This window comes from Sylvia atricapilla, chromosome 11, assembly GCF_009819655.1.
Source record: "Sylvia atricapilla isolate bSylAtr1 chromosome 11, bSylAtr1.pri, whole genome shotgun sequence".
In the NCBI taxonomy this organism is placed as follows: Eukaryota; Metazoa; Chordata; class Aves; order Passeriformes; family Sylviidae; genus Sylvia; species Sylvia atricapilla.
Genome location: NC_089150.1, coordinates 13,853,626 through 13,879,466, shown reverse-complemented (window position 1 = coordinate 13,879,466; position 25,841 = coordinate 13,853,626). Strand labels below are relative to the sequence as shown.

Here is a 25,841-nt window from a genome sequence, read left to right as displayed (position 1 = left end):
ATATATTTGATATTTACCACTGTAGGTATCTAAATATCATTTGGTTGCTATGTGGGAATTAATTGTTTCTTATAATTTAATGTTGAAGTCCTTATTTGTGATTGTGATGCAGCTTTCTAAACAAGCACTTGATTGTGGGTGCCTCAAGTAAGCCACATGAAATCTGTTCAAGTTCTAGATGAAGACCTAAAGATTGAAATGTATTGCCCAGATGTCCTGTCTGGAAGGGATCCTATAGTTAACATTTCCATCATTCTGCAACTGATCAAAATGCAGATTACCCCACACCCATATGTTACTTAATGTCAGATTTATTTTAATTTAATTGATCAAAAAGTTTTTATGCCACCCAGATGATGCTCAGATTTTATGAACAGACTCAATTTTTCAAAATAACTAAGTAAAAGTTCATGTTTTGTTTTTCAGAGTAAACACTGATATAATTTCAAGTTAATGAAATTACTCTTCTATTTATTTATTTATTTACAGAATAACGTTGTTCTTTGTCAATAAACTGAAAAATATATGCAAGGATTGGGGGAATAAATAAATATGAGCTTTTTCTAGTTGGTTATATTAGTGAAGCAGTTCATATTCTTTCCTTGAAAGGCCAGAGCTAGAGAAAAAAACCTGAGAGGTTGCTTGTAATAGTTTGGTGCATTTGTATATACCATGACTTTGCCAATCTTAATTTCTTTATTATATATGAGCTTATATGTTCTTATATCATTTTTCTAGACACTGTAATGAAGTTAAAATTTATTTGCCTGAACACTGGAAGGCACAAAAGTTCCATTGTCCTCACTACAGCTCAGAGTACAGAGTAAAGATTGTCCAAGGAGGTAGACAGTCAGTTAATCCTACACAAGTAATTCAGTTATCATACTCCTGAACCCAGTTAAAAACAGCTTTCTGAAATATCTGATACTGTTGTAAGATGTGATACCGTGTGAATTGACTGTACTGACGCAGCAAATTTACCTGGGGGCCTCATCAAAATCTCACTGAATTAACTGGAAAAGTTTCTCTTGAATTCATAGCTCTTTGGTAAGGCCCATAGAAAAAAAATGTCCTAAAATGTTGTTCACATGCCCATTCCAAGACTGGTCCAGAGCTATCAGAGTATTTAGCTGTGTTTTGAAACTCATCAAAAATATTCAATGTTTAGGTTATAACTTTTATTTCTGTGAGTCTCACAGATACACCAGACTAACTCCTGTAGTCTCAACCAGTCTTGTAGGGTAAATACTCCTTTGAAAGGTCATTGGTAAGAATATTAAATCTTTCTTTTGTTTATTAAATGATAAAAAACCCAAGAAGAATATCAAGACAAACACTGTGTTTTGTAGCTTTTCCAAGCAGTCAGTATCAGCATATGACCATGTTTCTGTACTGGCAAAGTAGAGCAGGAGATTGACAGACAATATTTTGATATAATCTATTGTTGATAATCTGTTGATATAATCTATTGTTTCAGTTTACATATGCCTACAGTCTAGATGTGCCTGAGATTTTTGAATTCCCACTTGGGTCTGAAAATGTAGTGATATATTTAGTTCTGAACTTTCTATCCTTCATTTTTATGTCATATATTCTCCTCAATTGTATAGGTGCAAGGATGATCACATCTGTTACTAACAAAACAAGCTTTACTAGCACCAAAAGAAATACAAGTATTTAAAAAAAGTTGGAACACTTTTTCTTTAAATATCTATTCTCAAGTGATAACTTTAAGTAGAAATAATTAAATTTTGCTGTAGTGGTATTTTATATTGCTATAGTTTTCTTTTATGTGGAAAAAGATGTATGAGGCTGATGATTGAAGGGACTAAATTTTTATCAGTTCACTCTACTACGCTTTTCTGTTGCTTTTAATAGTCCTGACCTTTCTTAAGACACATATCACATAATACAGCACTGTGGCTGGAAACCTGCATGGAACCAGATAGTTTTCCCAAACTATCAGCTTATGCTGAATAAACTTGAATTTCTATCATTTTGGCATTGTATTTCTCTCTCTCTCTTTCTCCCTCTCTTTTTTTTTTTTTTTTTTTTTTTTTTTTTTTTTTAACCATAATATATGAGTTTCAATATAAAAAAATCCCATTAAATGATCCTTAAGGAAAAAATCCCCCCTGTATCATACACGGATGCACACCCCAGTTCTTGCTAACTGCATCTGGGTTCACCTGACATCATTTGTACCAAATACAGACAGTTCTTAGGAGCAGAGGTAAGAAATTACTCTGAGATGTTTGGAGCTTTCAATCTCACGAGGAAAGCATCTGTCTCAATAACTCCAAATAAAAATTGCTCTCCCAGGGTCAGTAACCCCAGTCTATATTTGTCTTGAAATTATTTGTTGCAGAACTATTTGCTATTTTTCTGCAAGGTTCACATGTTTTCAAACGGGATCTTTCCACTGCTGAATGGCGTTCTTTGAATCGTGTTTAATGTCGCAACTTTAACAGAACAACCAGTCTAGAAGAACAGCGGTCCTTCTCTCTTGCGCTTCATTTGTAGAGAGCTAAAGGTCAAACCAGGCGTCTCAGCAGAATCGATGGGGTAAAATTCTACTAATTCCCCGGGGCAGCCGGGGCTGGGTGTGGGGACAGACCAAAGCCCCCCTGTTCAGAGAGCCCGGGTGATGTTTGCTGCGGGCAGCGCTCCTGGTGCCAGCCCCGCTCATCCCGTCACTGCCTTGGCTTCACAGGGTTCGGGCTGGAGCCTTTCCTGCTCCCGTGCCTGTTAGGTGAAATAGCTACAACCAGTCCCGGGAGCGTCTGCAGAGAATGGAAGGATTTTTTTTTTAAATTTTATTTTATTTTTTGTAGGCTACAGGAAACCACTTCAGCCTCAAGGCTTCTAGCAGCCTGGGAAATGAGTGCTTCTTAGCGGCGGCGATGCTGAATATTCAGTGGGATTAGGGGTAGCAGATAAACATGCTCTTTCACATTCAGGGATGGGTTGCAGGAACTCTTATCCATAGTGTTCAGGGAATGGAACAGGCTTCCACAGAACCCGACTTTCAGAAAATTCAATTAGTCGTAGAAAAGGAAAAAAAAAGGAAAAAGAAAAAAGGAAAAAAAAAAAGAAAAAAAAAAAGGTAAAAAAAGGCTGTCTGGTTTATACATTTTCTCATTGAAACACTGTCACTCTTGATCCCCTCCCACCTCTTCTCTTTTTGGGATGGAAAAAGTATTAACACAGTGTTAATTCCACACACTGGCTCTAGAACACTTACCATTATTTTCTGGACTACAGTAGTAAGATAACTACTTAGCTAAAAGAAAAAATCCACTTTCATTAAGGTGTGAAAAAGCATTTAGAGCGTTGTAGCTCTCCTTTATCCACTCTGTGGTGACACTCTCCCTTCAGCAATGTATTTTATTTTCCCATTGCAAGCACCAGGAAATATATTGCAAGGCCAACTTCAGTTCCATCCCTCTCCTTTCATTTTCCTCTATCTTTCAGGTAAGAACACATATCTGACATTAAAGTAAAATCTGCACAAAGCACACACAGAGGAAAGAAGTTGTATTTCTCTTTGAATAGCATCCCAATTGTTATTGATGAAGCATTCTTTTCCCTAGAATATGCAGTCTTTATTCCATTTGCATCTTTCCTTAAATTAAGAGTTAAGATTCAACTGTAATATCTGAACTGAACTCTCTTCTCACAGCTATATTAGTAAGGTTAGACTTAATTTATGTGATAATGGAACTCAAGTTAGCCAAAGATTCTTGATCCTGCATAGTTTTATCAAGTAAAGAGAACAGTCAGACAAAAAAGAAAATGCAGCATGATTACTTTTACCTCTGCAATGTTCAGCCTTGCTAAATGAATGTTTTGAAGACAGGTAGAGATTTCATAGGATTGGTGTAACAAAAGCAGGAATGTTTTTTGAGCAAGCCTAATCTAACCCCTGACAAGTTAGTACTTGATCAAGAGCACTCCTTTATTAAAGCATTAAAAAATGTCTGGTATATTACAGTAGATTTTTGAGGGACACTAAATACATTTAATATCATTAAGCATTTTAACATTTAACACATCCATGCATTTTTGTGAAGGGAAAGGAACAAGGGTTGGAGAAAACATGTTTTCAGCCCCCAGTCTCCAGCATGTAATGTGCTTTTCTTTAGAAAAATGTGAAGATACTTTGAAAGAAGTAATGGTTCTAAGCATCTAGACCTCCTCCCTGCCAGCTTAAAGAACAGCCAAGTAATGAAGACTTGAGTTGTAAATCTTCATTTAACTTTAAGGGTTTTTTACTGCTAGCAACAACCTACAAGGAAGAGATGTATAGATGTATAGGAGATGTATAATTAGCATAATCTGTTTAGAAACTTTCCCAGGTTTTCAGCAAGTTGTTCTATTACTTTTCTGCAAAACTGCTCTAAAAGCTACACACAACAAGCACTTACAGAAGCAGCAATGAGGATCTAATTGAACCTTGAATTTCTGTCAGGTACACTTCAGAAAGCATTCTTCTTTTCAGAAATCTTATTGAATGGAGTTTGCTTGGTATAAGGAATGTGAAAGACAAAGTTACAACTTCAGGTATGACAGTGATGTGAGTGGTGTTAATACACGTGCCACCAGTTTTCCTAAGATACACTTTGACATCCCAGTACTAGAATTCTTCCAAGATAGAGTGTTTCAACTTTCATTTTACAGTAAGAGAATATGGTAATTTGTTTTTGGAATAATAATAATGTCAGGTGATATGGCAGGTGTCTCTGTGTCTCCACTTATTTCTAGAAGTTTTCACAGCCTAGCAATTGTCATAGTTTTTTGTGTTGGCACAGACCTACAGTGAAGTTCAGTTTAGATATGTGCATATTGTGAGCTATCCCTAATTTGCAGAACTTGCTTCAAGTTTTGTTTATCACAAAAATTAAATCTGTAATTACATTGGGTAGCATAACTGGGGTTGAAATTAATCTGTGATCCTAAATGTGGTTTAGTAATATAAAATATGCAAGGTATGTTTGAATTTTACCAGACTAGTTTATAATTTGGCATTAGTGTTAAACAGCTGTTACCTTGAAGTGTATCAATTTGCTATACACAAATTTAAAAAAGAGTGGGATATAGTTCAGACACTATTCTGTCACCGTCTGCACTTTCTCCACAAATTACAAACATGTGGAACTGCCTATTTTAATACTAGTTTTCTTGAGCCAAGAGGTTTTCATCTTTGAGAAACTCCATGTTACAATTTACCTACCCCAAAGGAATTGGATGACAATCTGATTTAATGTAACTTCAGATTTAAAGTAACAATATTACAATATACATTCCTCTTTTATATGTTTTTTTAATGTACTATATATGGGTTGAGGACATTTCTCTGTAAATGTTTCCAGATGAAATATATCATCTTCTAGATGCACAGATAGGCACAGTAACTCCAAACTAAATCAAGAACTTACCCCAGTGTAAATTCGAGTGACAGAAATAGACAGATGTAATGTATAACTTCCAAAAAGCTTTTATTTTTCTATGCAATTACGAGAAATTAAATAACCAGAAGACTGATTCAGCAAAGAAACTGAGTGAAATTGCCAGTAAGAGGTTGGTAAATACAAATTTTGCATACTGAATTTTATTTAAGCAAATTACTTTTGCATATTTATCTATCCATCTCTGTCAGATCTCAAAAAACCCAAAAAAAACCCCCTGCATTGCTTGGCTGTTAAAACCCCCAAAATAGTGAAGTCTCACTAAGGTCTACTCTTATTTTAAAACTGTCAGGCTGTTATAGACCCTGAAAACTTTCAGTAGCCCCCTGACCACTGAAATTTGGTCTGACATTTTCTATTGCAGTAACTAATTTACTTAAGAAGAATTTGGTTTTAAACTGAGTGTATTGAATCTTGAGCTCTTCATTCAGCATTGTTTTTATGATTATTTTTTCCAAGAAAAGCCCCCTTCTTTTCCAATACAATGTGTTAGGAAACAGAAGGAGTTGGATAATCATTATAAGGTAACAGTAATTGCCTGACAAAGGATTTGGAATGGGGTGACGCCTAAATGCATTTTACACATGTGCTGCACATTCATCTGTCAGTACATGTGGGTAAAGCTCCCTGTGACACACGAGTGAACATCACTCTCCCACCTCACACAGGCCTTCTGACTGTTTTTTTTTTCTTTCTTGTTTATGTGCTGATGTAGTCCGTCCTCACAAATCTGATAAATCTTTGCCAAGTATGTCCCAGGACCATTTGGACTTACAGCATGCATGGATAGGCATGGGAAGTAATTCTAGAAGTAGCAGAGACTTGCAGTAAAGCTGACAAAGAAACCTGGAGGAATGCTGAACCCATTAATGATGCTTTTCTGTAGAAAGCTCAACCTTGTCAGACAGTTAATAGCAAATATCATGCTTTTCCAGTGTAACTGTATAACTGCTCTGCATATGTTAGTTGTGAACTGTTCCTTTTTGGAATCAGTGGGAAATGCTGTATTCATTGGCTTGAATCCATGGTCCTGTACCCAGTCTCATTTGTGTATTCCTACTCATAAGTAGTACCTTATTTTTGGTAAACAGAAGTAGGCTCTAATAAAACATTAGTGCAAGGTACTGGGGCTCCTGTGTAGCATCTTGGCTTAAAAAGAATGAAATCAAAACTTTTGTGGTTGTAATAAAAATTAAACTCAATTAACTAATTCTGAAGCCTAAAGTAAATAAAAAAAATTAAAAAATGCATTCTTTTTTTTTTCCTAGATAAGTAGGAAGAGTAGAGATGGGGACTTGATTTGGCCAGTTTATGAGAACAAACTCGCTATTGGTTTCCCTCTGTTTTGTCAGTACCAGAGAGAGATAATATAAAGGAAAACAGGTTTCCAGGACTTCCGAGAGAGGAATCTGCTATAAACCATAGCAAGCTCAGCTTACTGAGGGATGTATCTCTGTGTGTGAGGCTTTAGGTGGTGTTCTCATGTTAAAATGCATTAAAGCAGCCTGTGAGTTCTTGTAATCTGTGTGCCAATTAAAATGTGAGCCAAGCTTTGTCATGATGCTGGGGAAAAAAACATTGGCATAATTCTGCAAATGTTTTTTACAGTAAACATGAATGCTGGGCATTTGGGATTGCCTCAGCTGACATCTTCTGTGCTTTTTTGTGTGTGTCTGAGATGGGCTTGTCACAGCTCTTACCTGGAATTGGAGAATTGGAACTCAGTTCTCCGTGTTAATGTGTTATTACCTGCTTTCAGATGTGTTTGTTTCCTCAGATGTTAAATGAAGATGGCTGTAGTTTGTTCTTTTACTTTTATTCTTGTTTGGAAGTGATAGAAAACTTTGAAGGTTATGGAGTATTCTCATATTATTTTGGTGGAGGTCGAAGCATTTCCCTGATGGTTGTGCAGAGACTGGACTCTGTTGTTTGCTTGGAGGGGGACTACTTTCCATTTGCTTCCAGAATATAAAAATATGTCATCTTCTTGTGATCACCAGTCAGCTTGACTAATCTTAATAAACCTTGTGAGGCCATTAGAGCAGCCTCTAGGATAAGAGGAATTGCCTTGGAATTTCCTGAAAATTGCCACCAAATTAGCAAATTATTCTTCAGGTTTTGTATGGCTATATAAATCAGTGTCTGATTTTGGCCATAAGTTTGACAGTGTCTGCCACAAAGGAAAAATCAGATTCTGGCCTTCATCTCAGAAGAATTTTTAAATTTCTTGCAATGACTTGGAATCAAGAAAGGAGAATTAAATTCTTGCCTGTATTGAGATTGCCCCCTCTACCTCCCTAACTTCGCCTGTGTTCTGAATCATGAAAAGTGCTCTGAATCAATATCAACTCCCAAGCACAGATTTGCTGAAATGAATTTCTTAACTTGAATTATTTGAATTCATTGGCTCTTAAATCCTCAAAAGTAGGAAAGTAAAAAAAGAAGTAACAAAAATGCTAGTTGCTATCATATTTTGAGACATAATTTTACTTAATCCCTGAAGAATGAAAACTTAGTGTAGTCATCTAACAAAGTATGATCCCAAATCCCTACAGCTGTTCATTTAACTGTGAGGCTAGAAAAGGGGAATACACTAGGGTGTACCAAAAAATGCTTTCAACAACCTCTTTACAAGAGAAATTCCAAGTTCAATCATGATAATTGGTAATGAATTTGTCCTCTTGTTCAGTTATGCCAACGCCATATGCAACAGTGGTGTGATTTTAATGTTCTGTGTAACTGTCCCATGACACATAGAATATGAAGGACCTTAAAAACCATCCTGGGTTTCTGCTCATTTAAGTTCTGAAAGACCTCATCTGATTTACCTGCACATGTGGATTTGTATCCTCATTCTCTTCAGCTCATGTCTTTCAGACACTTCTGGATGATCACAGACACCTGCCCATCTGAACACTTCCATGCTTCCTCACACAACTTCTGTGGAGCTATGACCCTATAATTTTGTAATCAGACATCAATGTCTGATTGTCATAATTGTGTGCCTGCTTTGCATTCAAAATTACCAAGATTATGCATGTCAATTAGGTATATGAGTCTACAATTAGATATTGCACATTCTTGTATTTGCACATGGAAATTAAGCATACAGTTGCTCGGGAATGTTTGTGCACACAATTCGACAGATATCCCAGTCAAACAAGAGCCTCAAAATGAGAGCAAAAAGAGACTGAGATAAACCAGTTTATTACTAAAAAGACCTCTTTAAGCTATAAAGTTAAAGTATGCCTTTTGACTCATTAAGAGTTGGGGACTCCAGCTTTTTGAGATCTATTTGGTTTTTGAAAGTTACTGAAAGTGGAATTGAGGTGGTTTATATCTCATTCTGAAATCACATGTTCTTGTTCTTTAAACTGATATTTCAGTGGTATATGTCTTGCCCTGACATCTTTTCTCTACTAGTTGGATTGAAATACCCTTTTCTTTTTTGCATTTCTTTTGTACTTTTTAACGAGTTGTGAAGACTGAAATAGCACTTTAAAAAAACATTTCCTCCTCTGCCATTTCCCACCACACAGGTCTTCATTTTCTTTTTACAAGTCAATAGTCTCATCTTCTTGTGTAGAACAGTTTTTAATAAATCTAATATTAATATTGACACTGATAAACTCCATTTATACTTCAGTGACCTAATGATTAGAATCTACAGTCATTTAGAGCTATGTATTCTCAAAGCTAAATTTCAGAAAGAATTATTTTTATTAAGTATCAGATTCCAAAACCTAGAGGGAAAACATTTAGAAATTATATAAAATTACTATACGAAGTGAAAAGAAAATATTAAGATCTATAAATAGAAACATAAAAAACCCCCCAAACAAAAATATTTGATTGAATTATTTGATTGAATAAATAGCCAAAAATATATAAAAAATGTGATGCCTTTGCATTATTATTATACTAACACATCCTTAGTTTAGTATTACTTAAAGAGCCAAAAGGGATTGACTGAAAATTATTTTGGTAATTAATGTATGTGGTCATTTAAGCCCAAGATGTAGGTCTAAAATATTCTGAGATCTTTAATCATTGACAGGTCTGTTGAAAAAACATTCCGACAAATGAAACCTTCTTGTTCGTGTTTCAGCATTTCAGGGAACATCTTGACAAACTTTTTGCAAAAGGAATTGGAATGCTGGACATAGCTTTAAATGAAGCTTTCAACATGCTCAATGAAGTAAGTTCATGCTTTTCAGATCCATTTTCACCTCTTTCTTGTTTTACGTTTTTTCAACTGAGTTTATATTTGTGAAAATGTTTCAAAATGTTTCCTAAAGTATAATCATGTATTTTGTGGAAAAAAATATTAAAGTGTGTTAGTCTGCTGGAACATGAAAAAAGCCTCATCTAAACTTAGTGGGAAAATGTCTTTTGATTGAAGGATGTACCTTGGAAAATAAGAGCTCAAACCCAAATATTCTCAAAAAAAGTTTGACTTGACAAGTATGCCTGCCTTTATGCTGTGTGATCCTAGATTAATTAATGGTTCTAATTCCTGTGTATTCATCTTGAAGAGCAATATTGATTGATTCTTTTCCAGGCATAAAATCCTAAAATGAAAAAAAAAGTTTCTTCTTCCACCCACTGCTTATGTGTTCAGTTAGACAGTGTGGAACTAATGCCTTCATGTGGTGCATGCCAAAAATGACAATGGGAAAAGGTGCATGAAGTAAATGATGCTGTAGGCTGTTTTTAGAGGTTTTATTAAGAATTGTGGGCACCAAATACAGTCTTGGGAACCAGAAAAACAGTGTGAATGCCTTAGTGCAAGAGATGTTCTATGCTAGTCTTCCAAATCTATATAAGCTGAAAAAAATCATATTGCAGGAAGTGAAAGAGAAGAAACAAGATCTGTTTTGCTTTGGTTTAAAATCTGTGAGGTAACTGAAGTTACAATGATGAATGTGGTATAAAAAATCTCATTAGACAATCTGATAGTTTTGAGAATAAAGGGATCTGACATCCCATGTGCTGAATTGTACCCAAGATGAGAGATCTGTAAGATTGTGATGGACTATGCTACATGTATGTTCAGCTCCTTTCAAGGTGCTGTATTGATTGCTTCTATTTATACTTTAAAAGGAAGTATAATAGGTTCAATCCTTCTTGCATATAAACTTCCAGAAATCCCAGCATAAAAATCTTTTCCATTATATACAGGTGTATCTGCAAAATCTCTGGGAGATTCAATTAAGCAGCCTAAGCCAGAGGAAAAGCTGCTAAATCTCCCCTTAGAGGAGCACAGCAAACCATTTTCCACTTTGTCTACAGGATGTGACCTTTGTGTGCCAGAAGCCTATTCTTTGAATGATGGCTTAACTAAGGATGTCTTTTCTTCATTAAAAAAGAAAATAGAGGGTGAATGAGGAGGGGGAAGGAGTGACTGGTGGTGTAGGAAAGGAAAAAAAAATAGAGAAAGCTTTGTGTTACACAAATAGTCTATAAAAATTCTGGTTGGATTTTAAAATGGTTCAGGGGTTACACTAATTAAACTGAGTCAATTTTGCCTTGCAATTACCTTCCAATATTTGCTATGGTTGTCAAGACTTGAAGATGTTTGCTACTGATATCTTTGAAAAGCTTGTTTAAAAATCCACTTCCAAATTCTTTCCAATCGTCAATTTATGCAATGTACAGACAGGGCAAGAATACAGAAGTGCTTGGTGCAGTAGATAGACACCTACTATGTCATGTGACAACTGCAATTATCTCTTTTGGTGACAAATGTGCTCTTTGCAGTGATTACCTTTAAAAAATCATAGCCAATTAAATAAAATTCTGTGACATTTCAAAGACTGTTAATCACAACCAAATGCTGTAAATGTCAGGATGCATTGAAATTTTTGCTGCTAACTGATGAATCACTGAGTTAATTGTAGTTCATCATAAGCCCCTTGTCATTGTTATTATTATGGAAAACACTTTCATCACTCTTGCTATTCAATAAAATTAAAAGTTTTAGACAAATATGAGAAGATATTACTCATCAAAGTATTTGAATTTAATCTCATTCTTCAAAATATTCAGATAACTGTGTAGAATAATACAGATGCATACTGAGTGGTGTTTTAAAATAAATGTACAAAGGCATTTCCCCTTCATTAATTTTTCTTTTATGATACCTTCCCACTTTTAAAATATATTGTCCATGTGAGGAAGATATCCCTAAACAAAGTAACTTCACCTTTATGAGAAAATAATGTCTGTAAGATCATGAAGGAATCCCACTTAAATAATCCTGGTTCTGATTAAAACTGGAAAATCTGTCATGATGGGAGAATTTTAAGGAGTGACTGCCTTGCAAATTACACAGAGAAGAGTTTCCACCCAGGCAGTCATCACAGTACAGTTGACTGTAAATCCACATTAGCTGACATTTAAGGCAGGGTGTTTCTGTTACTGTTTGCTGAGGTTTCTGTTTGATGAAAAAGAAGCTGATTTTGAGGAGAGATGCAGATGATAGAAATGGTTGTTGAAGTGGGTGTGGTTACTCAGATACAAAAATATGACGGCAGACAAGACAGAGGACTTCTGGAACCCACCACCCACCCTTTTCTACTGCAGGCATTTCTACAGAGATGAAATTTTTAGGAGAAAATTTTTAGAAAAAGTGGGTTTTAGAGTTTGGAAAAACTCTAGAATATGTAAGTTTGGAAAAACTCTAAAATATGAATATGTAAGGGCGAGTAGACTGTGGAAAGCTTGAAAGGCAGAGTTGTTGGTGGTACAAATCAAACCAGAACACTCTGAATAATTTTTCATGACTGCAGGAGCAGTCAGAGTCTCTGCAAGGTAATGTACCTATGAACATAGGTACTGCTTTTTAAATGGGACTGCCCTATTCTGGGGCACAGCAGGGCTGGTGAGGTGGGACAAGGTAATTCTTTCTTGGCTTTCTTAGCATCAAGACAGAAGTGATAGGATGAGGCCTTGCCTGACCTCAAATGTGATAATGTACATGAAAACTAGAAGTGAGTAATTGTAACATTCCATTTATTGACATTTTTGTAGGTTTTTTTAAAGTGTTCATACAGAGCAATTAAAAATCAAACAATTTTACAACTTTGCTTTTTTTTTCCTATTGCTAAAAGATGGGTGTTTCACCAAAGTTTCTTGAATACATAAGGTAATACAGAGACAAATAAGAATCTATTCTGCAACAAAAGCAAGTGGAGACACATGGATTCAAAGTCAGAGCACCAACTCCAGAATGAAGAGATCAAAGCTCCTATTATGACTCAGTCCAATGTGTTTGCTCTTTGGAGAAAATCCCATTTGTATGATGAAGCGTCCTTTGCGTATGCCAGAGGATTGCTGATTGCTATCTGAGTACCTGTGCTCAAATACTGCACTTCAGCAGCCTGAATTACTTATATGTATTCATTTTGGGTAATAGCAGCATCTCAGAATATATAAATATGAGCTGAATTCTCCCAGATAAATATTTTAAGGAAAATAGCATATGGAATGTAATCCTGAGTGAATATGAATGAATGCCATATGAATAGTCATATGTCTCTCAATGAGTTGTGTATATCCTGTGCTTCACAGAAAAATCATCATTCATTACTTCTTTTTGTGTAATGTGTTCTTTTAGAATGATATTTAAACCAAAGCAAACCCTATAGATGCATCAATACTTATTATCAATCAAAACCAGGGGAATACCATTTTAATTTTGGGTAGGGCTATATTTATGTATGTTTCTTATTTTTCAGTTTACTGAGAACTTAAAATCCATGATAAAAATTTTTCAGCCTGAATATTTTTGACGTCTTCTAAGGATGTTAGAGATTTGACAAATTCTCCATTTATCCATTGTGATCCTATCCATCTTCATATAACAGGAACGTGCTGCTCATAATGATTGTTTCCTTTTGCAGTTCAATCACACAGGACAAGGAAGCATTTGCAGCCAAGCCATAATGTTGATCACTGATGGAGCTGTGGACACCTATGATACAATATTTGCAAAATACAATTGGCCAGACAGAAAAGTAAGTATGTTATCACCTTTACTGAATGGAAAACCCAAAGGTTCATATCAAATCCAAAGTCTATGTCTATTGAAAGGTCAGTAACAATCTTTCTAATGATCTATAAATGATTTTGGATCACTAATTTTAAAAAGAAGCGAGATGCTTCTATGGTATTGCCTGAGGATAGAGATGGCCTTTTACTGTGGTAATGAACTTAGGTTAATAAGATATAAAGGCACTACTTCTCTCCAGGTTACATTGTTGAGCATTATATAATCCTTCCCTAGAGACACCATCATTAAGCATGAAAAAATTTTCTTTTTTCTTCTAAAATACACATTAATAATTCAATGATTTTTCAAGCTCAACATGGGAATGGACAGTGGACAGTGACTGGTTTACTATGACAGGAGAAAGAGCAGATGTTGTACTGAGTATTTTTAATTCCTTCATTGGCAGTATGAGGGATAGAGCTGACAGTTAGTTAGATTTTATTAAAAATTTATTTGGCCCTATTGATCTGTATAGAGAAATTTGCCGTAAGTTAAATTGCCTTGTTATATAACATGTGGAAATTTTACAGAAGGGCAGAAATGCCTTGAATTTACCTGATGAGGAAGCTCTAGTGGACCTTGTGTCTCTATGTGAAATAATTTTCTTCTACATTTCATCTTTTGCTCAAACAAGTTTCAGGACTATTTTAGGAAGTTTTTGTAGTTTTTTGGCATGTTACATGCCTGTGGAAGTAACAACCACACATTTTGAAGTGTTATTTGAGCAAGTAATTATTAATATGACAGTGCTGCATGGGGTTCTGTATTCTGTGGAAAAAAAAGTAGTTGTTTTAATTTTCAGGTTTTAGTCATTTTTTTCTATTATAAAATTCTGTCTATTTTTGGGTAACTTCTCTAGATCTGTTTTACACAAACATAACATCATTCCACTGGAAAGATGGCCTAAAAGGTAAAAGTTTTGTGGCCAGTCCTTCCTCTCTTACTCAATGGGATGCCACCTAATTTAAGTTGTTAAGTTCTTAAATATTCCATGAGAATATTTAACTTTATCTTGCAAAAACTGGTGTTGAAGGAGATTCACAGAATCTCTCAGAAGGATGTGCCTCAGATGTGCTGTATTTTCTCATTCTTTGGAACTGGTTCCTCTCTTAAGAAGAAGAGACTGTGAGGAAACTCTTATCGTAAGGAATCAGCAAGGAAAGAATTCTGTGAAAGAGTCAGCTAAGTATTTTCACTAAAACATGTGTCGTAGATCTTTCATGTGCTGATCCACAGCTCTAGCTGAGATAACAACGCTCAAGCACAGCTGTTGCAAAAAAGCAGCAGAGAGGTTTCCATTGGGAATGTCTTCTGCAAAGACCCAGCAGGGAGAGTCCTGCCTTGTTTAGCAAGGACGTGGTGTCCTGGGGAGCAGCTTTCAGTTAATATGCAATATTCTACTCAACTCTTCTAAAATATTTAATGTATTAATACAGCCTTGTAAACTGTATTTTAAGAAACATGTATGGGGGGGAAAAAAAATCGAATCAGTTTTTCTTCTTTTCAGCCTGAAATGTTTCAGTATGAAAAATGTAAAAGATTTCCATATGTATGCTTTAATGCATTAGAGCTTTGAATGTCTTTGTTGGATTTGTTATTCTAGAAAGGAAGGCTTATTGAAAATGCAATATCCTACATATTTGCAGTGTCAATGTGCCTAGAAATTAAGCATGCCATGCACTTGAAATTCACTGCCTTTGCATTACACCCTCTGTTCTCTCCAAAGCTGGTTTTTATATTTCTAAATCACACCTTTGAACTGCTTGATAGGTTTTTTTCATGTTCATTTTTTCCCTGTTATCTGTGTATTGCCCTGCCATCTTTCTTGTAATTTATGTTTTCCCTGTCTTTTGATACTGTGGTGCTGGAAAAAAACAGTATCTCTAATTGAGGTAAATTCTGAAGTTTCTGTTTACCTCAATTACCTTGTCAGCAAAGTAGCAATTCTAATTATAGTTGATCTAATGTAAGATAATAGGAAATAGTTTATAATTAGTTGCAACATAGGCATCTTGTTCTCTTAAAGAAAGGAAAAATATCTTTATACAACTGTGAAGACTTCAAAAGTTTGTCAGTGAGAGTCTCTAAAAATGGAGAATGAATACAAATTTCCAGGATATAAACAACAATTCATATTTTCTTCTTTTTCCCAAACCATTTGTATCTTTGCAAAAGATAGTCTTAAATAAATAAATAAATACACACCATGTAAACAGGGAGAAGATCACTTTATTACATATTATTGGAGATATATTCTGCCTAACAACAGATTAAAATAATATTCCTTCTGATAATGCATTAAAATATGTTGCAATGATTAGGAAATGGAAAAAAATAGCTCCGGTGAAATCCCCAAAGTAGCTTAAATTAAGCAATTGAGTTTTTTGAACAAAATCAGTCTGTATTTTTGTATGAACTAGAAAATTATGACCATCAAAAGAGTAATAAAAATAATCTTCTGCACTGTTTCCTTGAAAGAAGGAATGCTTCCATTTTACTGGTTTTTTTTAATGAGTCTTTGTCTCCTTCAGAAAAGGAAAAAAAATTCCAAAATATTTCCTCATGTTTATTTAGTATCTTCTGCTACTTTAAATGTAAATCTAGTAGATGCTATTTTTTAACACAGTGTATTTTATATGACTAGTTGTTAACATCTATTTTCTTTTCTTTATGAGGCCATATAAGTAACCTTAAGGAGCTGATTCTCACACATAGAAATGAGTTTGTGCTATACCCATAGCTTTTCTCATTCATGAAAGTTACATTCAGTACTTTCAGATTTCTGTGATTCATTCACGGCAACTCCACCACATGAAGTACCAAGAAGGGAATAATTAATCCATGAGAGTAAATAAATCTGCACATCTCATTTAAAAGCCCAGCTTTCGTCACATAGCAGAAATAAGTATTTAAAAGGAATAGTACCCAGGAAATGTTTGCTTACAATGAGAGCTATAAATAGTTGCAATAATTTATTTTTTAAGATGTCCTATTTTGGGAGAAAGCCTTTTAAGTCTCAAAATATCTTTTTAATGTCAATTATACCAGAATCATGCTTTTGTTCTATATCATTGCTCCTACGATGAGTTCCAAATGCATTATCAGAAATCAAGCAAAATATTGCACTTAGGTATTTCTCTATGTCCCTTATACTAATTTAGGAGGATGAAAGGCCACAGGTGGGGAAGGCAGGCAGACAGATAGATGTGACTACATGGAAAGATAATGCTTCAGGTCTGCTCCCAGAAGATAGTACCACTAATGATCTTTTCTTATATAAAACTGTCCTACTTCCTTTCTAGTGAAAAATTCTAACAATAACTAATGGAAAATTCCATGAAGATTAGCCTTGTAAATGTTGCTGAAATGCCTTAGAGCGTCAAAAAATGAAATTATTATGAGATTAGAGATATTAACAGAGCTTCAAGCTTTGTCGGGCTCTCAGCTGAAAGACATTTTAATCACTAATTGAAAATCAGTAAACTTGGAACAGAAAGTATCTACTTAACTGTTACTTAACTTATTTTGTAATTTTAAATATAGCAAGACTGTTCTCAGAATATTATGATATTGCAAAGGAAAATAATGCAGTAAATTCTCTTGCATGAATGGGTGAGGGAACAATTTTAAACCCTATTAACGCATTGGCAACTCCATGTTTTTTCTCCACTGGCTAAAATGACCCAGTGCCTGCATATTTGAAGGTCTTTTTCTCTCCTCCATTTCCCCATTGTTTTCATGTGGCTGTTCTCTACTTCTACAAAACCTCTCTACTCCTTGTTTTGAAGTAGCCCAAAAGCCTTTCTTCCATAACCAAGATTGAGAGCAGAGTCTAAAATCTCGTTGAGATCAAGGGAAAATCTGTATTTCAGTTTGGGTACAGATTTTTAGTATTCTTTTCTCATGTGGGTCAATGCAGCACTCAGGTGGTCAAGGAAGATATCAACTTTGTGATCTTTCATGACTTATGACAACCAGGAGGAGATGTTCTGCTCCTTGGCCTGAGAGGTCTTTGCTTCACAATATTGTACCATATGTAGAATCTGGAAAAGAATGCAAAAAGAATCGTTGAATTGTTTTCACTTTATCCTCCCCTTTGGGTGTGTCTTTGAGTCTGAAAGGCATTTGTTTTCATAATTATGTGAAATAGCTATGTGCTGTGGTAGATATATGCAAAACCAGAAACACTAATTCCTCACTAAGTCAAGTCAAATGGAAACCAAAATCCCACCTAAAATTTCCTCATTTTCTAGAATCAAATCCAGCTAGAGAATCTGGGATAAAAATTCCTCTGTATCCAGTTACCTTGTTAGTTATTCTGAAGCCTTTCTTTTTCTGGGCAAGCAACAGGGGATAGAACTTCATCTGTCTGTGTCCTGTTATTCTGAAGGCTCTGGGTAGAAATAATTTTGTATGGCACAGAAATATTTTCTTTATGTATGAACCATTACAACAGGGCAAAGATTTAAGATGGTTTCTATCACTGCTAAGACTTCAAGTAGGGTGAATATAAAGCATAACTGCAATAACATCTTTATTCCAACTGCTAAATGATTATGGCGTAGAAAGACCTAACAGCCAATGCTGCCCATGTCTGAATGGAACTGCTGAAATTCCAATATAAATAGTTCCATGACTTTTAAGTGTTTATACCTACTCTTAGATCTGCTTCACAGGAAAAACTTCACAGTCTGGCAGGTCTCTGGATCTATATACAGTACTTAAAAATATAATTGAATCCAAAGAGCAACACCTTAAAATTTGCTGGATTTAGATTTGATTTCATAATAGAATATTAGATTTGTAGGCAGTAATAATCAGTAAATAGCTCCTTAATTACGTGGGACTTCCATGCATACTTTTACAGGATCAGTATTTATAGTACATTTAATAATATATGGCTTTCTTGAATATTTAAGAAAATACTTGGTCATTCCTGGTGAGAACTGGTCACTTGGTCACTAAAGCTCTTAATTTCAATCTGTTCATTTATATTAGAGATCTATGAAATAAAAAATTACATTTATTTGTTCTACTTTTTTTTTTTACTAGAAACCTATTTTGTGAGTTTATTTAGTGATGCACAATCTCTTGGCTTCAACTACTGTATATATGAAATAAATGTCTGAGTTTTGAGTATATGCAAAATTCCCTGAACTTTTAGATTCTGCCACAGGGCAGGAAAGGAGGCTTTCCTTACCCTCCTTTAGCAAAGGAAGATGAAAACATGGCATGTTTTCATTTTCTTTGTCTGAAAGCTGTTCTAGAGGAATTAATGGCTGCTGTCCAAAGAGGCTACAAGGCACTGGGTGGCTGCATTGTGGCACCGCCGTGGTGCCAAATCATCTTTCTCTTCATGTCTGCCATGCACAGGGTTACAAACCTTTGTGCAAATCTTTAACCAAGTCTGTAGCTTAGGAACGTGGCAATGTTGGCAACACGGGACATTCGTACAGCAAATTGAATTTCTCATGTGCAGTCCTGTCTGGATGTTATTAAATGGATTTTTTTCTGAAAAGTCTGGAGTACTTTGCAGGCGGATGCCATTACTGCTACACAAACCTGGTGCTTTATTACTGGTTATCTCAAGAACAAAAGAAGGTCCAGACACTTTATAGGCCTTTCAAGCTATGACGTAACTTATATTAATTACTTATCTTTTTAGGCACTCCTGTAGTATGATGAAAGATGGGGTATGAGATCAAACAGAAGTTTTTGATTTCAGGATAAAGAGAAACAACTCCTCACAGCTAGATTCCTGCCCCAAGTGTGATTTCATTTGGGGAAAAAAAAAAAAGGTTTAAAAAAGGTTTTATTTTGCCCTGTTACTTCTTCTCTAAGAGAGAAAAATAGGCTGGTAGGTCATGTTTCAGTGAGTATTTTTTTTTTGGTCAAAACTACCATAATGATTTCTACAAATTTGTCACTAGTATTTTTACTTAAATTCTTTTATGTGACACTCAGAGTAGTTAAGATTTCTTTTTCAGTCACTTGTCAATTTAATTTGCCATGAAGAAACTTATCCTGCAGTGTTTAAATTGAAAAAATGGAGAGATGTTTTTTGTGAAGATAAGGGTAATTAAATATTATCCTCCGGGTATATATGGATTGCAGAGGAAGGATTACTGCTTCTTGTATGCAGTCAGTTGTTGGCTAGAATCATGGAGGGGCTAATGCTTTCTGAATGTTGGAAGAATTTTAGATGGAATGATAATTGATACCCAATGAAAATGCATATTTGAAATGCCCTTGCCATGCTAATTTTTGCCATATAATCAGAAATAGATACAAAAGTGAATCAGCCATGAGACATACAGAACACCTTATGAGTAAGGGACAGTCTAAATGGAGAATAATCCACAACTTGAAATAGATTATCCGAAGTACTCTTTGTGAACTCAGGAGTATCAGTAACACAAAAACGATTCCTTTTCCTTGTAAAAAAGGAGTTAACTTTTATGTAGTATGTAGATATAGAGAGATCCAAAATTTGAGATATATAAAAATATATATAAAGTAGGTGTCCATAAAACGTGCCTAGATGACTACAAGTGATCATTATCTGTGTCTGGCATAAAACACCTTGTTGCTGAAATGTTCGGCTGATGGCCCTTATTAACAAGAGAAACCAAAACATAGTGAATAAATAATCATAATAAGAACCTGAAATATTATGGATTCTGTTCACTAAAAAAACTCAAACAACCAAACCTTCTCCTGATATTTTATGTGCTGTAAGGTCTTAGTTTTTAAAAACTAAGTTACCATGCCAGAATTAAGACAGTTAAAGTGGGCACAGTAATTGCACAAATATGCCTGTTTTGTTCTGTGGACTGTATCTGTTCTTGAGGTAATGTTTTCCTGTGAAGAATCATGTCATCTGCTTAAGGAAATGGTGAGATCATTGATTCCTTGAAGTTCTTTAACAGCATAATAAAAACTGTATTTTAGTTTGTGTGGTTTAAACTGAGAAATGGTGCAGTTGTCCTAAAAGCCAGGATTCAGTTTATAGACTGTTTTTAATTCTCTTTATAATGTATGCATCTTCTTAAACATGACAGACAGAAAAGAGATGTTGAAGTTTGTCAGAACTGTTCTATTTTAGATGAGTAATAACAATCTCTGTAAAATATCAAGAACGTATATTGTTAATTGTGAGTGACCCACCACCAAGAAGATGACCATTAGCTGCATATATAAAACCCATTTGGTTGCATTGGACAAAAAAGGGATAATACAGTACTCCAAACAATTATTTTGGATTAATATAATTTAAAAAACAAGTATAGATAGTAAAAAAAGTAAAGGCTATGCTGGATTGAATGTTTTCTTAAATTGCCTGTTTGAAGTTTGCCTTTTAGAAAGAGTTGAAATAATGTGGTTTTATATTAAACGTTACATTATAGCCAAGAGTCATGGTGAAAATTAAGTTGGTGCAAGAGATTAAAGTAGTGTTATGTCCACTCATCTCTGGTTCCTTGACCAATAGCCTGAAATTAGGATATAAGAGATCTGCAAACTTGCTTAATAGGTATTTTCTGACCTGTAGAGCACAAGTTACTAAATGAAAACTTTTCACTGACTTTACAAACAGGGAAGAGTGAAAAATTCATGTATGTTTTGGAATAAGGTTTAAAAAACTGTACTTATGATGTTCTGTTATAACCCGATTTTTTAAAATGGAAGATTAAGCTTGAATCAAAACCAGTACTGTATAATGGACAAGCACTTTAATAGGATTAAAGATGTTTTTATGACTAAGAGGAATGGTCTCAGTTTGACACAGGAGTAGGAGTAGAGGAGACAATGCAATTGTGAGGCTTGAACAGGAAAATGCAGGTTATTGCATCTTTTCCTAACCAATAGATCAGATCCCTTGCTAGTTCTGGTGAGGTATGGCAAGCCTAACAGCCTGTAGGCAATTGACAAGTGCCCTGGAAAACTAGGGACCACATAAAAAACTCCTGTTTTCAGATGTTTTCATCTGAGTTCTGAACTATATTTCTACCTAGTTTGTATGATCCATTCTTAGTTCGTTCTTTATAATTTTTCCCTTAATGAAATCTTCATACACTTCTATTTTCTGTAACTCTCACTGTATTAAAATAAGCCATAGTGTGTTGTTTCATTACGCAGGAAAACCTTAACTTCTGTTGGATATTTACATTAAGTTGAGAAGGTTGGTAAATTGCATTTTAAATATCAAATCTCAGGAGATGTTGGAAAGGGAATGTTACAAAGAGAGGAGTTAAATGTTTGGTATAGTATTCTCTTGCTGCATCCCATTACTATAGCAAAATGGTATTTCTTGCTCATTATACTCTGAGAGGCCAAATTCTGCTGGTTTGGAAGTACAACAGACGTTGTTTATATGAAATTATTATTCATATATACCATTTTCCCAGAGTACCTCTGTTATCCTTCGTGGTGTCTGGCTGTGGAACAATCCCTCAATGCATGCACATATATCAAGGCAGTACGAAAGATTCATTCCATGCAGGGGCTCATATATGTCTAGTTTAGTATTCATTTCAGTGAAATGCTTACATATGTGAGTTATTACATCCCTGCTAACCAAAGCAATGGATTCAGGCATACATTAAAGCGCTTTACTGAATTAAGAACTAAACAAGTTATCCAAACAATTCCATCTTTAGAACTCTGTTGTGGGTCTGCTGATTCTTTCTGAGTGGTTGAATCTTTAACTTTGTTAGTGGTTATGCATTTTATAGAATACCCATTTAAAGAGCACTGTTTGTTTATCTCCCTGTATTTATACCTACTTTTTCTAAACTGGCATAACAGCATTAACTGCATTCTGAGACTTCTGCAAAACATGGCAGCCTCTGTAGACTTAATCTTTGTGTTCTGTTCCCATGTGCAGACATCTGTTGCAAAACTGATAAAAACCTATTCTTTCCTATGAGGTTCTAAATTCCATCATCCCATAATCCTCTCTACTACCCTTACTATAATTGTCTCTGTGCAGAACTGACAGAATGGGATTTACACATCTGAATAAATGTGTTCTCTTTCTGTGGGATATCATTTGTGCACTGACTTCTGTTAAGATTTCAGTTCATTTGCAGAGGTTACAAGTTCTTGAAAGCTTTTTGCTGGATCTTAACACTGAAGCTGAGTTTAGTGCATTGTTAGAAGACAGAAGTCTTTATTCTGCCATCTTACATCACTAGACATATCTTGAAAAAACATGAAGGACTTTGAATCAGCCAGGACTTGTTATTGAAGAACGCTTTAAAATCCATTGTAGTAGTAAAGTGAATATGCCAATGACTGCTGTTTGGCATGTTACTATGAAAATAGGAACAGCTATAAATATTTATAAAACATTTTGAAATATGTGTTATATGAAGGTTCATAAAATAGAACACCTACAGAGCCTGGACAATTCAAGACAGAAGTCAGTTAAGGGCTTGTTCTCCTGGAAAATTGTTTCTTTCTCAAATTGTACAGTCAAGTTCCTTAGCTCACACGCTTCAACAGGATCTGGAAATATTCAGCAACTTCTGGTAACATTTTTATTTTCACATCACCTATTTTAAAAATAAATAAAAAAGTTATCCCTGTGTGAGGAAAAATACCACAAACACCCTTAGAAGTATGACTGCTCTTTCTTGTCATGACGCCTTAAGGAAAATTTGGAAGTTTGCATGAATGGAGACAACAGACAAATCTTCTAGGCAAGCTGGACAATCCCCTTGGTAAGAATAAAATACAATGGCGTTGTAAAATATAGTAATTTTTCCAAGAGTTTTCAATCAAATGGTTCAGTATTTCAGCCTCTAATGAAGGAGAATTCTTTGAGGTTTTAATAATGTCTAAGGTAGTATTGGATGTTGTCTGCTTCTGTGCTTTTTAGCTGATTTAATAATACAAGATAGTAGTACAACCATGATGAAAGTTTCCTAAGAATAAAAAGCATAAGATAGAACAATACTGGCTTATCAATATTTCAGTCTAAATCTTTCACTATTGCTTAAAAAAAAAAAAAAAAAGTCCCATGGCATCTTGTGTATTCTATTAACTTAATCTCCAAGAGTGAAATTAACAGAGTATACATTTATTGAGTTTGCTTGTCTTGTGAAAAAGAAATGGCTGAATTTTTCCTAACATGAGAATTTTGTCCAAATACTGAAACATCTGTGGTAGGGATGGGTGAAAGCTGTAAACATTTGCTTTGGCTAAGTATGCATCACATTAGGGGGTGAGTTTTCATAAATTATTTGTGCTACCAAGTTTTATAGGCACAAAAATTTATGGAAGATGAATTTCATCCTGTGTGCAAAAGCAACTCTGGTTAGACTGTCCTTCTGTCCATCTATTTCTTATCACTTGCAATTGAAAAACAGCCCCTCATCAGTCCCCAGTTTGTGGGAGCACCATTGATGAAACCTTTTTGCAGTTGTACTGCTGGCAGTTTTGAGTGGGAGGCACATACTCTGTCTAGGGAATGCTGTTAGTCTGAGATTCCCATTGTTTTCTAGTGTAGAATTTGAGTACCGATCCTACAGTTTGTCTTGTGCTGGGAAAGGTGTAAACAGCCCACCTTTCAGAAATTATTCTGGACTTTTACTGAGACCAAGTTCTTTTCTCTGTTACTGTGCTGTGGGGTGAGCACTGCTCGCATTTGTTCTGTGCCATGTTGGGGACACGGCAGAGGATATCAGCGTGTCCCCTCACAGCTTTGGTGGGTTCTGCTCACCAGAGGCATTCAGAGTGCTCGAAGTGCAGTGTTTCTGTCTCTGCTGGGCCCATATTTGGGACCCCCAGTATCTGAGCTGGGTGTGCCTTGCTTTGCCAGCAGATCTGTGCTCTCAGCTGTGCTGTCCTGGGAAGAAGTCTGGCACGTGGGCAGCACACACAGCCCGAGATTGGATCAATACATCAATACTGTGTGTTCAGCTCTCCTGGAGGAATTTCTTTCGAAAATAGCTCTAAGTAGAGATCAATAGTAGTTTTCTCTTTGTCTCTCACACAGGGGGCAATATTTGCCAAGACAAAAGATCCTGTTAGCTGCCTTGAGAAATAAGATTTTTCTTTGCTGCAGGTAGTTTCTAGCACTGTCTTGGGTGTTATTCAGTATAATCCTGTCAAAATGGGACATATGTTCTATTCTGGAGCTATGTCCCTGACTTATCACTCATTCCATGATGAGTAGTGCCCACAGTATATAGCCAGTGGAACTGTTTAGAATTTTTTTGAAAAGGATGACAGAACTCAGTCCACAATAGAAACATAGCCTACAGATGACTTTAACAAAAATTATATCAGCATTATTCTAATAACTATGAGAGTAATTTTTAAGAAATGTTTTGATACATTTAAGCAACCAAACCCAAATTTTTAGAAAATATTCAAATGTGTGCACAAACAGCATGAGAAAACTGTGAGTACAGAGTTTTTAGCACCATATATGATAATACTGATTTTTTGGCTAAAAGTTTCACTGGCTAAGTACGTTTTGACATATGGCACCCCATTTTGAATCAAACTTTTATTTTGGCTGACCTAAATTCTCCTTAAAAGGCCATGTATGGAAACTAGAGATGAGCCAGACATCTGAGGATGCCTTTGTGGTACGTAATGCTTGTGTCACTTCAGACAGAAAAATGCACTTGGCTCTGAATTTGTGTGCAGCAAACAATAGTTAATAAGCCATTGGACCATCAATATAATTGATGGGTGCTTCCCTATGGTTTTAACAGTGTTATATACAATAATCAGTTGTATGCAAAGGTGAATGTCAAAATGAGGTCTTTGTGCTCTCCTTTCATTAGGCAATGGGAAATAATATATAAAATTTTCAAAATCATAGTTTGGTTCATAATAAAATCTTCACATACCTTCCCCAGATTACTAGACATGGCTAGACTGAGGTCAGGCCATTTTTGGTCACACAGCAGCAAGGATGTATGGAATGTCTTTTCATCCCCCTGCCCCTTCACGGCCTTGACAAAAGTAGCTCAGAATGACAACAGCCATTAATCATTGGCAACCAGTCAGAACATACTTCTCAGTTGACAAATATTGAGCCTTTAAGGGCATTAGCAAATTCCTTTCCTGAATCCCTCCATCAGGGTCCTGAATCCATCAAGGGAACTCTGGTAAGAATTGTGCCACTGCACCAGAGCAACTTTCACATGTGCTCGTCCAGAGACTCACTTCCATAACTACTAATAATTATCTTTAAGGAGAACTGGTTAGAGGGGATGGACAGGATCTGTGCACAATGTGAACCACAGGGACTCTCAGGAAAAGGAGAGGAATTTAGCACAGAAGTGCTCATGTTGTGTAAATAA

The 25,841-nt window shown here is 35.4% G+C and overlaps 1 protein-coding gene across 2 annotated transcripts in view; it reads left to right on the top strand.

The window, feature by feature from the left end:
• Positions 1–25,841, top strand: part of CACNA2D3 (calcium voltage-gated channel auxiliary subunit alpha2delta 3) — a 397,930-nt gene that overhangs the window by 188,719 nt on the left and 183,370 nt on the right. For both annotated transcript variants that reach the window (XR_010744448.1, XM_066326744.1), the window contains exons 10-11: positions 9,577–9,666; positions 13,373–13,486. Coding sequence is in view for 1 of the 2 variants with exons in the window: in XM_066326744.1 (XP_066182841.1) it covers positions 9,577–9,666; positions 13,373–13,486 (204 nt within the window). In the remaining variant the exon portion in view is untranslated. The remainder of the gene's footprint in view (positions 1–9,576; positions 9,667–13,372; positions 13,487–25,841) is intronic.